Source organism: Struthio camelus, chromosome 1 (assembly GCF_040807025.1).
Source record: "Struthio camelus isolate bStrCam1 chromosome 1, bStrCam1.hap1, whole genome shotgun sequence".
Lineage (NCBI taxonomy): Eukaryota > Metazoa > Chordata > Aves > Struthioniformes > Struthionidae > Struthio > Struthio camelus.
In genome coordinates, this window is record NC_090942.1 from 54,923,882 (window position 1) to 54,938,369 (window position 14,488).

The window sequence follows — 14,488 nt, forward strand, 5'->3', positions numbered from 1 at the left end:
CTCGCCCCTTGCGGGCCGTGACCCTCCCTCCACCAAGATGGCGTCGAGGGCCCCGCCCGGAATGGGGGCCGTTGGGTCTCGCGGGCGGGGCGCTGTCACGAGCGGAGCCGAACGGGGCGAGGGGGGAGGGGGGAGTTGCACGGCCCCCGCCCTTCCCCGCGGAAGGTGTGCGCGTGGCCGCCCGCCCGCCCCCCCCCGCGCGCGCGCTGCCGGCGGGCGGGGGCAGCGCGCGAGGTAAGACAGCCGCCTGCTCCCCCATTGGGTGGATTTGGATCCGCAGCGCCATTGGACGCGCCGAGCGAAGGCGCGGTACAGCCAATAGGGAAGCAGGCCGAGCCGCGCAGGGAGGCTATAAAAGGGGCCGGGCGCGGGGCGGTGCGACGCTGCTTTCAGATTGGTCTGGGCGGTGGCGGTTGCGGGAGAGCGTCGGGCGGCAGCATGTCGGGGCGCGGGAAGCAGGGCGGCAAGGCGCGGGCCAAGGCCAAGTCGCGCTCGTCGCGGGCCGGGCTGCAGTTCCCCGTGGGCCGCGTGCACCGGCTGCTGCGCAAGGGCAACTACGCGGAGCGGGTGGGCGCCGGCGCGCCCGTGTACCTGGCGGCCGTGCTGGAGTACCTGACGGCCGAGATCCTGGAGCTGGCGGGCAACGCGGCGCGCGACAACAAGAAGACGCGCATCATCCCCCGCCACCTGCAGCTCGCCATCCGCAACGACGAGGAGCTCAACAAGCTGCTGGGCAAGGTGACCATCGCGCAGGGCGGCGTGCTGCCCAACATCCAGGCCGTGCTGCTGCCCAAGAAGACCGAGAGCCACAAAGCCAAGAGCAAATAAAACACAGCAGAGGAGCGTTTCCATCTCAAAAGTAACCCAAAGGCTCTTTTTAGAGCCACCCACTCTATCAAAAAAGGAGCTGTAGAACTTAAGGAGAAAGTGCTTTTATTTTGTGTGTGTGTGTGTGTGTGTGTGTGTGTGTATGTGAGTGTGCTTTTTCTTTTTCTTTTTGCTGTCAGTTTCTGCTGTCAGAAGTTAGGTGTGCTAAGGGCCTAGCTTTTTGTAGGGAACAAAATAAAAGTGAAACATTAAAAGCATTGAATTTCAAACAGACTGGAAATTATGTGTTAACCTTTGGGGAATACACACTAACAAAACTAACCATATTACTCTGTGTCAGAGGAATTTTGTTTGCTTTGGTAGGAATAAGAAAAACACAGTTTTGAATATTGCTGTAAGAAAGAACCATGCATCTAGCAATCCTTTCCTCCTTCAGCTTAGTCCTATGTCAAATTGAAAGGAATCATTAATGAAATTCAAAACAACCCTGCCCACTTCTAGATGAATTCAGAATTATGGATTTTGCCATTTTCAGTTAACAACAGGCATGCAGAACTATTAATTTTTAATATAGTTTACTCATTGCTTTGAGCTATCGTGTCCATTCTCTATCTGGAGTTTGAATAAATTTGAGAATAATTTGTAATGACTTGACAGGCAGTTTAAGGTAAAAAGGACTGTTGCCAGTTTTGATTCAATGCTATATATGGCACTGAATATAACAATAAAGAAACTAAAATAGATATGAAGATCAGTGGTTATAGGACAATAAGCATATTTTAATAATTTTTTGAAAATGAATATGAAACTCTAGCACTGCTAACAGTCAGACTAGCAAGAGGAAAAGAGCAGTTTTCAGTTGATCTTTTTAAAAATGAAGAGTCATAGATAATAATAAAATATCAGAAAATAACTTTTTAGTTGTCTGTGCTATGAGAAATAAGCTGCATTCATTTTTAAATGGTTTAAATATGGTCTTCATAAAGTGTATGGGAAGGCTTTCCCTCTCTTCCTAGCAGCTAGTCATTTTAGAATAATAGATACTTGAGACTTAAATGTGCTAATTTAAATCGTAATTCCAATGCAAGAATCAATCACTATACAGCATGAATGTAATATTTAGCATTCTGCTTTAAAAGGAGAAACATAAAGGATAAGTTGATAAAGTTTTATGGTGTAGATGCGTGGAGAATCATTTGCAGGAGTGTCTCCTTAGATAAGGATGACTCAGATTTTCACAAATTGAACTGGATTAAAAAAAAAAAAAAGCTGCTGAATGCAAAGTGTTAGAGTATTCATTAAAATCCATAGTGAAAACTGTGTGAAATTCTGATGTGACCTAATATATTAAGATAATTAACGCCCTGTAACACAGCAATAGGTAACCATGTCTGTATTGTGCACACAGAGCAACATAGTGCTAACTGCTCTACTTTAAAAAGTCAGCTCCTTCTGAGACAAAACCGGTCCTTCACAGATGTTTATTCTGCTTTCTGCCCTGTTACATAATGCACTAATTTAATTTATTTTAGTTATTTTTAAAAGGGTAAAGCACTTTGGACAAAGAAGCTAATTTCTAATCCATATTCAGTGCTCAAGATGAGCCTGTGTTACTTCCTTCTCTTTGAAATCAATTTGCGATTAAAATATCGGTTCAAATTCCTGGTTTTCAGTTCAGATTTAGAGAAGACCCTTTAAAGAATAATAATTAATTACTTTGGAGATTTAGTTGTCCACGTCGCAGATTTTATTTAGAAGGAAAAACAAAAGTTTCTGTCTCCCGAGGTCTCTCCAGGTCCAGGACTCGGGGTTTATCGGCTCTTTTTAAACTCACCGCTTGCCTTTCCGCGGGGAAACTTTGCCGAGTGGAAAAACAGTCTTCCTTTTTCACGGCGGTGAGAGTTGGGGCGATTCGGTGGCAGAAATTCTGGAAAAAACACGCTTTTTTGACTCCTAAGAAACACAAAATGAGCGGGGAGAAGGGACCTTTCTGCCGTGCAGCGGGGCGGGCTCTGCAACGCACCAATCAGCGCGCGCCTCGCCTCTATAAATACGAGGCCTCTGACTTGCTCCAGGCCCAGTGGTTTCCCCTGATTCGTGGACGACGCCTGCCACTATGTCGGAGACCGCGCCTGTTGCCGCTCCCGCTGTCTCCGCTCCCGGGGCAAAAGCGGCCGCCAAGAAGCCGAAGAAGGCGGCGGGCGGCTCCAAAGCCCGCAAGCCCTCGGGCCCCAGCGTCACCGAGCTGATCACCAAGGCCGTGTCCGCCTCCAAGGAGCGCAAGGGGCTCTCGCTGGCCGCGCTCAAGAAGGCGCTGGCCGCCGGCGGCTACGACGTGGAGAAGAACAACAGCCGCATCAAGCTGGGGCTCAAGAGCCTCGTCAGCAAGGGCACCCTGGTGCAGACCAAGGGCACCGGCGCCTCTGGCTCTTTCAAGCTGAACAAGAAGCCGGGCGAGACCAAAGAGAAGGCAACCAAGAAGAAGCCGGCAGCCAAGCCCAAGAAGCCGGCGGCCAAGAAGCCCGCGAGCGCCGCCAAGAAGCCCAAGAAGGCGGCGGCGGTGAAGAAGAGCCCCAAGAAGGCGAAGAAGCCGGCGGCCGCCGCGGCCAAGAAAGCGGCCAAGAGCCCCAAGAAGGCGGCCAAGGCTGGTCGCCCCAAGAAGGCAGCGAAGAGCCCGGCCAAGGCGAAGGCGGTGAAGCCCAAGCCTGCCAAGCCCAAGGCGGCCAAGCCCAAGGCGGCCAAGGCAAAGAAGGCAGCGCCCAAGAAGAAGTAAAACGACTTAGACGAAATTATAGAGTCTACTCATTTAAATAAACCCAAAGGCTCTTTTAAGAGCCACCCACTTATTCTCAAAAAGAGCTGAAGCACTGCAGTTACTGCAGCCTCAAAATCAAATACAACACTTTAGGGGGAGTTTTACGGGAAAAAGAAAATATTCTGGGAATTTAGGCGGTTCTGATACACCCTGCGTGCAAGATTAGGATTTCCTGAAAGTGTTTACTACGTGTGAATCGGGAGCCTGTGATAGCATTTCCCCCCGCCCCTCCGCCGCTTTAATTTCTCGGCCGTCCCTTCCGTGTGCGGTGTGTCACGGCGCCTGCCAGTGAGGGGGGCGGCGCAGAGGAGCGGCCTAAGCCCTGTGGCGCCGCCAGCTCTCCGTCCCCGGTCACCCGGGGGGAGTTTAAAAATCCCGCGCGGAGTCCGGATTGGTCCGCTCCGGCCACCTAGCCCCGCCCTCTACACGCAGGGGCGGCAGCCCCGCCCCCTTCTCTTCCCCCCCCCCCACTTCCCCCCGGCTGTGCCTGTTCCCTTTCGCCTTCGCGCGGAGCGAGCTCCCTGCGCTCTAGCGCGGTGCGCGGGGAAGGAGTGCAGTGACCCAGCTCTGCGTTTACCCAGCAGAAAAACGCTGTCCGGCAGCACAGCTTCCTCAGGCAGATTTTCTCTTTTCATACTGAAGAGGGGCGCCAGGAAGTTTTGTGTCCCCGACTTCTCACACCCTACCCTTTCCCTCCCTCACTCCCAAATCCCCCTTGCACACCCCAATTGCCCCAGGTTCACGCAGGAACAAATTAAAAAAAAAAAAAGAGAGAAAGAACTAGCGCCTACGAATTTCGGGCACTGGCGTTTCAAGTCGAAGAATAATCCATAAAGAAGGTTCTTCCTCTACCTTCAAGTTTTTGAATAGTGACAGCCACTTTATTTAGAAAATAGAAGGTGACGGGGAGGAGGGTACACTGGACTGCAGTGAAAAAATACCTGGAAGATTCGGGTTGAGTAACTGTTTTCTAAATATTAAGGGCAGAAACCACGATATACGTGAACGTTTGCAGTACATAGAAAACGACGTGCATTTTTAATAGCAACTGAAGTTTTCAGCCTAAACTGTAACAGGAATTTAAAAACATATATAGAGTAGATCAGTTACCACAATAATTTATAGACCAAAAAAAGGATTACCTACCTTCCCTAGAGAGACCTCTAAATTCCGAAATAGAAGAGCTGGCAAACACAAGAGAGTTGCTTCTATTTTTTCTTAGAGGCATTCAAGCCCAGAATCGATAGCATAATAGCTAAATGTAGCCCATTACGCCTAGTATAAACTGTTACTCTTTATCTAGTTCAGAACTGAAAACCCTCCGAACTTTTTAACAGCTACATTTTAACTGCCGAAATGGCCGAGTATTTACATTCTAGTTGTTTGCAAACAAAAAGGCTTTTTACATACCTCTCCCGAACAGAAAAAGTAACACAGCCCTTCTAATTGAGAAAATAGGTGGCTCTTAAAAGAGCCTTTGGGTTAAAACTGACGGTCCGGGACGCTCTACTTAGAGCTGGTGTACTTGGTGACAGCCTTGGTGCCCTCGGAGACGGCGTGCTTGGCCAGCTCGCCGGGCAGCAGGAGCCGCACGGCCGTCTGGATCTCCCGCGAGGTGATGGTGGAGCGCTTGTTGTAGTGCGCCAGGCGCGACGCCTCGCCGGCGATGCGCTCGAAGATGTCGTTGACGAAGGAGTTCATGATGCCCATGGCCTTGGACGAGATGCCCGTGTCGGGGTGCACCTGCTTCAGCACCTTGTACACGTAGATCGAGTAGCTCTCCTTGCGGCTCTTCTTGCGCTTCTTGTCGCCCTTCTTCTGCGTCTTGGTGACCGCCTTCTTGGAGCCCTTCTTGGGCGCGGGCGCAGATTTGGCCGGCTCAGGCATGTCGAGAACTCGCGGATTCCGCTGGAGCACCGGAGTGCCGGGCGAGGCGATTACGGCCCTATTTATAGGGGCCTTATGCAAATCTGCAGCCTCCACTTTCAGCGTTCCTACTGGATACCGGCACCAGTGACGTCACTTATTCTACTACCCGCTTTCCGACTGGTCCATTCCAAATTCCATGCTACTATTGGCTAGCGAGTTACAGTCGTGTCAGCCAATCACAACGAGCTCCTTCAATCGCTTGGTTCGGTGGCAGAGATTGTCGGGGGGTTCTGGAGCGGGCCGGAGGGTGCCTGCTCCGCAAGTCCGCCGCGCTGCATACGGCCGTCTGGGCGTGATGCCGTCCAGCTGGCTACAGAGATAACTGTGTACATGTATAGCGTGATTATCGCCATTTTCTCCAGATACAGTAGGAGGAAATTGCAAGGTTTTTTTCCTTCTTCTATTAGATAAAAAGATATATATATTTGCATACTTTATATAGTAGCCTACATTTATAGCACTCACAATTTAAATGTAAAAGAGAAAAAAGTATAACCAAAAAGTTACTCAGGCTCTGGGATACAAATCATTGTTAACAGTGTTTGAAATAAATTCTTTGGGACTCCTTGTACATGGTTTGTCTCTCAGAATGTTAAATGAGATGAAAGTTGTGATTTTATTTCTGAACTAGAAGAAAGAATGTGGACATTTTTGGAATATGTATTGGAAGAACTTAAGTAGGACGGACAATATTCCTGGTAATAAAAATAAAACATGTATTTAAAATTTAATTTAGAATTTATCATAAATCAGATATTCAATATGTTTTCTTGCTAATTGCACAAACAGAAAATGCAATTGTTTAAAAGACTATAATGATTTAACAATATTAAGAATTCTGATGTGTTTTTTTTTCTGATAAGATAGAAGAATAAATGTTCTTTGATAGAGTGTTACCCTGTATGTTTAGACAAAGGTGCATTTATGAGTATAGGTTCTTTTAACTAAAATGCCTTGTGTCTCATTATACAATTACAATTATAAATTCATTCATCAGTAAAGGAGAGCATGAAGTTAGGACTGGATAACTTGGAATCACAAAGCTAATGCTATAATGTTGCCATATTATTTTGCGGCCCTTAAGGGCCATTCAGAGTTTATAAACTTACTTGATTTCAGAAAAGACGGATGGCATGGGCAGAAGAATCCTATTTGTCATAGGTAAATGTAATTTAAAATGAATAAGACTGCTAAAATCACAAGACCAAGTGCTTGATTAGATACCATGAATATACAGTGAGAGCTTGGTACAGGCATAAAAAAAGATCTCTCATCAGGCTGTTCTTGCTTTTGTTTTTTTCCTTTTTTTTTCTTAGCTGAACACATGGGCACAGTGCTGGATGCACAAAGGCTTCCAGCCTACTGTCCAAAATACTGCTGTCTGAAGGAAGGCAGGGTGGGACCTTTCACCTTCCCCACTGAGTAAGGCTTGTCGGTGAGTGTCCCTGCTGTGCTGAGCAGCTAAGCTGGGGAGACACAAAAGCAGCCACCAGTGTCGAGGAGAGCAGCTTCATGCTGCTTCCCCGATGCTCGGGCTCTCTGCTTTAATGCCCCTTCCCCCCCTCAGGATCAGGAAACAAGGTGTGTGTTCACCTGCCTCCATCTGCTCTGCCTCCCCACAGCTGCCACTGACCTCTGGACCAGCTTGGACAGAGCAAGATAAGGCAGGCAGGAGCTGCATCTGCCTTTTGGAGAGGCCTAGGTCTCTCTTTCTCAGCAAGGCAAGAGAGAAGCCAGGGTGCTCCTTCTTCTAAGGATTAAATAATCCGTCTATTTGCTGTCATCCTTACAGCTTCCTTTCAGTATAAACTTTACCTGGAAAAGTAGTCCATGGAGAAATCCCTCCCTGGCAATAGCAGTTCTCGCAAACATCTGTGAAAGCCTGAGACTTGCCATATCACTCGAGACAGTGTGGCCTGGGCTCTCCAATTTTGCCTCAATAGCAGAAAAAGGCTATTGCTCATGTCATACCACTCTGAAAGAGAAAAATGGGACAATCTCAGCAACATTACAGTACATAGGTCCTGGACTAGGAGCAAATTTTAGGACAGAAAGCAGAGGTAGTTCTTTGACTTTGGTTTTTGGGGTGTTTGTATGTGGTTTTCTTTTGTTTTGTTTTGTTTTGTTTTTAAGTAAATCAGCTTCTTAAGACATACACTATCTGTTAATCCCTTTGAGTCTGTTGGTCCAGATTCAATTCCAGACAAAAGTGACAGATGATCTAAGTCGGAGAGACACTCAATTCTATTCGGTTTTGTGAAGATCAGATAAGGAGTAGAAACAAGTCCAGGTTAGAGCCTCCAGTGAGTAAAGGGGACTGATATGACCCAAACAGCTACTGCTTGGTTTTAGCCTGTCAGCTGAAAAATCAGCACATAACTGCAGGCCAGTTAGTTCTGGTGTACTTCTTAAAGAGGCAGTTAGGGAAGAACTGCAGAGGACTGAAAGCAAAATAATGGGGGCAGGAGAGAGTTGGAGATGATTAGAGGATGTCTGTAAAGGAAACTGAAGTTCTTGAAAAGAGGGGAGGGTGAAACTTTAGAAGTGATGGTGGAGGAGCTGAGATTATTGCATTGTTGGCATGAGTCAGACTATAGGGATATAGAAATCAGATATTCATTAAGTATTTTGATAATCTAAAAACTGTTCATGAAAGGAAGTGGATGGGAACTTCTTAAAATCATTCATTCCACTTTAAAAACAACGGAGATACCAGTGATTGACCAAGGCCTTGGAGTGTCCTGTAGAAATAAACCTTTCTAGTTAGGAACCCTGAGCTTGAAGGCAGAGAACAGAGAAAAGGCTTCAATAGCAGCTCCAGGACAACTCAGGAGTCTCAGGGCTCAATCACAAGCCCACTTCACACTGCTACACAAAATGAAGTGTGGGGCAGTCTTTTCCCTGGTGGCATTTCCTGTGGGAGAGCACCTTGTTTTACAGGCTGGCAGCTTGCACGGGTTTAGTTAGCTCCTCCAGCTGGGAGTTCCTAGGAGGCAATGGAAAGACATCTTTCCATGATAAAGGCAAATCTGATGTTAATATTTTGCCAATACAGCTCCTGGGTGGTCTCTGCACAGATTTTTCATGAATATACCCTTTCTCATTCTGAAAATTAGAAACATATTCTTTTCTGCCAGTGCTTGTTTTCTAGATCAGCTACAGGAAAAATGGAATTCACAAATAGTATCTTATCTCTTATCCCACATCCTGCAGCCTCTTCAGCCAGGACTGCTAGAGAACCATGTATCTTATGAGGAAAAGCAAACAGTCTGTGTATCAGCTTTGGCTTACTGAGTACACTGCTGCTGCCAAAGGCTCCTGGGAGGAGGAAAAAAAAAATCACCCAAAGTAAGCAAATAGAGGAGAAAAGGGGGATTTTTAGACCAGTAGAGTAGATGTTAGGTGATTTATCTTGGTTTCTGAAGTTCATTTCATTTTAGTCTGGTGTATTGCACTGTGTGGAAAATAGGGAAAAGAACCAGGGAGAGGTCCCAAGAAAAAATTTTAGAACAACTAACATCAGCAGGACATATATAGCAGAGGGCATTAGGATTATTCCAAATATACTGATGCTGAATCACAGCTGTCTACATGGAAGTGATTATTTTGGCAAATTATTTTGTGAGTGAGTGATGTACCTTAGAAACAAGTCTGAGGAGTCTCCTTTGATGGCTGTTGGTAGCTACTGAGAGATCTTTTAAATATTGAGATTGAAACTTTAAACATAAGTGTGTTATATGCCATATACATAACCATCTGAAGTACAGGTATTATTTCTTTATATTTTAAATTGTTGAGTGCCATTACCATCTGACATTTTTCTAATTACTTAAGTACTCTATAAATACATGAGCCACATCATTTCAGCAATATGAAATCATTGCACTGGAAAAGCTATAAGTTGGAATAAAAGAATAAAGAGAGAGTGGGGTGTTGTCCTGTATGTTCTGAAATAGATGACTTCTAAAGACTATAAGGAAAAGATAAATCGTTACAATGTTGTGCTCTTCCCAGTGACTGTGGCTACACAACTGCAGTTAACAGAAACAGTGTTCTGTTCCAAAAATAGGCCTAAGAGGAGAAAGAATGGGAAAAGGAAAACTTAGATACACTTTGTGGGTGCATAAAATATCAATTGGGTATGAGTATGCAGCTAAAATTGAACATATGCAACTCACACAGCTAAAAGCATTTAAGACAATCTAGAAAACCACTTCCAATGCATTAGACTGATATGCAAAAGACTTTCATAACAAGAATACCACTCCTTATCAACCAAAAAAAGGCCACTTGACGTTTCAGTTTCACAGCGACGTGGGTGATACAAATCATTTAACCTGGAAAGAAAAAGCATAAACGAAAAATTCATGCAAGAAGTAAATCTCTCCTGCTATTAAGCTTCCTTGATAAAAACGTGGACCATGCTGCCGCGCACCCCGCGGCCCGGCGCCTTTGTTGGAGCGACGCGAAATGGCGGCGGCGCGGGGCGGGGCGGCGGCGGCGCTCCCGGCCCCGCGCCCCCATTGGCTGGATTTTGCTGCAGACTCGCGGCCGGCGCCCGCCGGGCCCCGGCTCCCCCCGCCGGCGGCCGGGACAGGCCGCGGGCACCGAGCGCCGCCAGCACGGAAGCCGGGCCGTGCGCCGCGCCGCGCCAGGCCGCAGGGTGCCGCCGCCGCCGCCCGCCGCTTCCCCTCCGCCTCAGCCGCGGCCTCGCCGGGCCTGGCGTCCTGTCGCCCCGCCCCGCGCCCTCTCGGTGGCGCCCGCGCGCGAACGCCCCCGTCCCCAGGGAGCGGGAGCGCGGGGGCGAAGAGCCCCGCCCTTGGCCCGCCCCGCCGCGTCCCGCCCCCCCGCCGCAGTCCCCAACCAGGTCCGACCGCCGGCAATATAGGGGGCCGCGGGCGCCGCTTGCCGCCACACGCAGCTCGGCTCGAGAGCAGCGCGAGGATGTCTGGCAGAGGCAAGGGCGGGAAGGGGCTCGGCAAGGGGGGCGCCAAGCGCCACCGCAAGGTGCTGCGCGACAACATCCAGGGCATCACCAAGCCGGCCATCCGCCGCCTGGCGCGGCGCGGCGGCGTCAAGCGCATCTCGGGGCTCATCTACGAGGAGACGCGCGGCGTGCTCAAGGTCTTCCTGGAGAACGTCATCCGCGACGCCGTCACCTACACGGAGCACGCCAAGCGCAAGACGGTCACGGCCATGGACGTGGTCTACGCGCTCAAGCGCCAGGGACGCACCCTCTACGGCTTCGGCGGCTAAGCTCGTCGCAGGAACGGTCGCGCTTTCACAACCCAAAGGCTCTTTTCAGAGCCACCCACCTTTTCGAAAAAAGGGCCGTGATCGCTCTTATCAGGCGTAGTTAGTGCTTGCGCTGTTGCGCTACGACCCCCTGGGGAACGGGGAGGGTGGAGGGGGGTACACGCTTCCTCCTTCACCACCACCACCGTTTTTAAGGCAGTTCTTAAAATCGGCGCAGAAGAAGCGCACCGGCAGGGCTCCGGAAAGCGGGCGGGGGGGGCGGCAGGGCACAGCTCAGTCACGTAGCTCAATGGGCTCGGCGGAAAAGCGTTTCTGCGTCGAAACCTGGGAGCCTGCCTGCTTCCCCCTCTTCCCCACGGCCGCCTTTTAACGGGACTGGAAGGGACAGGCAGGCGCAGAAAACAGGCCCCCAGGCATAAGCGACGGACAAAGCGGTTGTGCGAGAGCCACGTCCCAGAGCGAGCCGCCCCCCCTCCCCCCCCGGACACCGGCCTTAGAGAAGGGAGCTCAAACGGGAAGCCCGTAAAAATGGCGGGACCCTTTCCTCCCTCGCTGGCTCGCTCTGTTCCGTAGGCGGGGCCGGGCCGGGCGAGGGTGAAGGCGGGGGAGGGAGAAGAGGGGCAGGCCAAGCGGCTCGAAACACTCGTAGCGCCCTAGATACTGCGGAGGAAAGAACCAGCCGCGAGCACCGTGCAAACGCGCCAGTTCCCCCTCCTCCCCCGAAAGCGTGCCCGCCGGCCACAGGCCGCGCTCGACCCCCCTCCCCGCCGCCGCGAGCCTCACCCCGAGCAGCCCCGGCTTGCCAGGGCCGAAGCGGGGGATCCGGCGCTCCCTGCTGCCCCTGCGCGCTGCCTGAAACGCCGCCAGCTCGCATTGCCGCCAGCACCGCAGCCCGCGCCCGGCACAAAGCGCTAGCCCGCTCCAGGAGCGGGGATGAGAACAGCTCTCCTCAGTGCCTGTGGGGTGGCTCTTAAAAGAGCCTTTGGGTTTGGCGGTCGCGGAGGGGCGCCGGCTCCGGCAGGAGCCTCAGGCGCGCTCGCCGCGGATGCGGCGGGCGAGCTGGATGTCCTTGGGCATGATGGTGACGCGCTTGGCGTGGATGGCGCAGAGGTTGGTGTCCTCGAAGAGCCCCACCAGGTAGGCCTCGCTGGCCTCCTGCAGCGCCATGACGGCCGAGCTCTGGAAGCGCAGGTCCGTCTTGAAGTCCTGCGCGATCTCGCGCACCAGGCGCTGGAAGGGCAGCTTGCGGATCAGCAGCTCCGTCGACTTCTGGTAGCGCCGGATCTCGCGCAGCGCCACTGTGCCGGGCCGGTAGCGGTGCGGCTTCTTCACGCCGCCCGTGGCCGGCGCGCTCTTGCGGGCCGCCTTGGTGGCCAGCTGCTTGCGCGGCGCCTTCCCGCCCGTCGACTTACGCGCCGTCTGCTTCGTCCGCGCCATGCTCTCACTCTCCCCCTTAGCGCAGCTAAAGGCTGAACAAAGGAAAGTAAAACATTGCGCCCCGCTCCGACTCTTATTTATATCCGAGCTCTCCTGCTCGATTGGTTGAACGAAAGCGCCGATCTCATTGGACCAATTTGAAACCCCCGCGTTAACCCAAAGAGCTCTGAATTTCGCTTGTTATGTCAGGGGTATACTTTTTTCATTAACTTCATTCTTTTAAATGACTTTTACGTATTTAAAGCATATACTATTCTCCTTTGTGTATTTGACTTGTGCTTTTGGTATAGTATTTTGTTTCCCGCATAACGGCTCTCTGCCAAAACAATAATAAACGTGTTTTGAGTAAAGCAGGATTTTTTTCCTTTTTTTTAAGGGAGGTATCCTGTAAACCTAAAAGAAATCCAAAAAAATTGTTGCTCATACTCAGGTGAGCTGGTTAATCTACTAGAATTGAGGTATTTAATAATTCATTAACATCTATTTTCCCATTTATAAAGAACAAAACATGTATTTCTTAACACTTCATTTTTATACCTGGCCAAGAAAGCAGCTTTAATGCTACTCTGTATTTCGAGCGGTGAAGAAAATCTGAAACCATCACCTACAAATATTTAATAATGTGGACGCTCGAACCACATTTCAGTGCTTTAATTCACTCAAGAAGAAAAAGAGAAGGAAATACTCAACAAAGTAAGTGTCCAGTTCTCCTTCCCTCCCCCTTAAAATTCCACTGGAGAGAAAAAGACTGCGCGTCCAGCTGGGGAGGACGGGGCAGCAGGATACCTGGGGTTAATGCGGGGTTGGAGGCCTTTTCGAATAGGCCAATGAGATTCGTCCTTCCCTACGGGTGGGGGGGGGAAAGCCCCCGCCGGCTATAAATAGGGGCCGCAGATGCTCAGCAGCTCTTTTTCCTTTTCTCAAAAAACTGCGGAGAGGTCAATGGCGCGGACGAAGCAGACGGCGCGTAAGTCGACGGGCGGGAAGGCGCCGCGCAAGCAGCTGGCCACCAAGGCGGCCCGCAAGAGCGCGCCGGCCACGGGCGGCGTGAAGAAGCCGCACCGCTACCGGCCCGGCACGGTGGCGCTGCGCGAGATCCGGCGCTACCAGAAGTCGACGGAGCTGCTGATCCGCAAGCTGCCCTTCCAGCGCCTGGTGCGCGAGATCGCGCAGGACTTCAAGACGGACCTGCGCTTCCAGAGCTCGGCCGTCATGGCGCTGCAGGAGGCCAGCGAGGCCTACCTGGTGGGGCTCTTCGAGGACACCAACCTCTGCGCCATCCACGCCAAGCGCGTCACCATCATGCCCAAGGACATCCAGCTCGCCCGCCGCATCCGCGGCGAGCGCGCCTGAGGCTCCTGCCGGAGCCGGCGCCCCTCCGCGACCGCCAAACCCAAAGGCTCTTTTAAGAGCCACCCCACAGGCACTGAGGAGAGCTGTTCTCATCCCCGCTCCTGGAGCGGGCTAGCGCTTTGTGCCGGGCGCGGGCTGCGGTGCTGGCGGCAATGCGAGCTGGCGGCGTTTCAGGCAGCGCGCAGGGGCAGCAGGGAGCGCCGGATCCCCCGCTTCGGCCCTGGCAAGCCGGGGCTGCTCGGGGTGAGGCTCGCGGCGGCGGGGAGGGGGGTCGAGCGCGGCCTGTGGCCGGCGGGCACGCTTTCGGGGGAGGAGGGGGAACTGGCGCGTTTGCACGGTGCTCGCGGCTGGTTCTTTCCTCCGCAGTATCTAGGGCGCTACGAGTGTTTCGAGCCGCTTGGCCTGCCCCTCTTCTCCCTCCCCCGCCTTCACCCTCGCCCGGCCCGGCCCCGCCTACGGAACAGAGCGAGCCAGCGAGGGAGGAAAGGGTCCCGCCATTTTTACGGGCTTCCCGTTTGAGCTCCCTTCTCTAAGGCCGGTGTCCGGGGGGGGAGGGGGGGCGGCTCGCTCTGGGACGTGGCTCTCGCACAACCGCTTTGTCCGTCGCTTATGCCTGGGGGCCTGTTTTCTGCGCCTGCCTGTCCCTTCCAGTCCCGTTAAAAGGCGGCCGTGGGGAAGAGGGGGAAGCAGGCAGGCTCCCAGGTTTCGACGCAGAAACGCTTTTCCGCCGAGCCCATTGAGCTACGTGACTGAGCTGTGCCCTGCCGCCCCCCCCGCCCGCTTTCCGGAGCCCTGCCGGTGCGCTTCTTCTGCGCCGATTTTAAGAACTGCCTTAAAAACGGTGGTGGTGGTGAAGGAGGAAGCGTGTAC

At 51.8% G+C, this 14,488-nt stretch overlaps 6 protein-coding genes across 6 annotated transcripts; 4 read left to right on the forward strand and 2 right to left on the reverse strand.

The window, feature by feature from the left end:
• The first annotated feature begins 385 nt into the window (after positions 1-385).
• Positions 386-889, forward strand: LOC104145844 (histone H2A type 2-C). Its single transcript, XM_009677601.2, has one exon. The coding sequence runs from the start codon at positions 439-441 to the stop codon at positions 826-828; it is 390 nt and encodes a 129-aa protein (XP_009675896.2). The 5' UTR covers positions 386-438; the 3' UTR covers positions 829-889.
• Positions 890-1,038: 149 nt separating this feature from the next.
• LOC104145843 (histone H1) lies at positions 1,039-3,652 on the forward strand. The gene has a single exon (XM_068939423.1). It carries the CDS (start codon positions 2,945-2,947, stop codon positions 3,599-3,601), a length of 657 nt encoding a protein of 218 aa, XP_068795524.1. The 5' UTR covers positions 1,039-2,944; the 3' UTR covers positions 3,602-3,652.
• A 1,477-nt stretch (positions 3,653-5,129) lies between these two features.
• Positions 5,130-5,587, reverse strand: LOC104145817 (histone H2B 1/2/3/4/6). The gene has a single exon (XM_009677562.2). The coding sequence runs from the start codon at positions 5,528-5,530 to the stop codon at positions 5,150-5,152; it is 381 nt and encodes a 126-aa protein (XP_009675857.1). The 5' UTR covers positions 5,531-5,587; the 3' UTR covers positions 5,130-5,149.
• A 4,929-nt stretch (positions 5,588-10,516) lies between these two features.
• On the forward strand, positions 10,517-10,886 carry LOC138066823 (histone H4). Its single transcript, XM_068939498.1, has one exon. The coding sequence runs from the start codon at positions 10,517-10,519 to the stop codon at positions 10,826-10,828; it is 312 nt and encodes a 103-aa protein (XP_068795599.1). The 3' UTR covers positions 10,829-10,886.
• Positions 10,887-11,854: 968 nt separating this feature from the next.
• LOC104137766 (histone H3) lies at positions 11,855-12,518 on the reverse strand. The gene has a single exon (XM_009687781.2). The coding sequence runs from the start codon at positions 12,263-12,265 to the stop codon at positions 11,855-11,857; it is 411 nt and encodes a 136-aa protein (XP_009686076.2). The 5' UTR covers positions 12,266-12,518.
• A 641-nt stretch (positions 12,519-13,159) lies between these two features.
• Positions 13,160-14,447, forward strand: LOC138066821 (histone H3-like). The gene has a single exon (XM_068939435.1). It carries the CDS (start codon positions 13,160-13,162, stop codon positions 13,616-13,618), a length of 459 nt encoding a protein of 152 aa, XP_068795536.1. The 3' UTR covers positions 13,619-14,447.
• Positions 14,448-14,488: the final 41 nt, after the last annotated feature.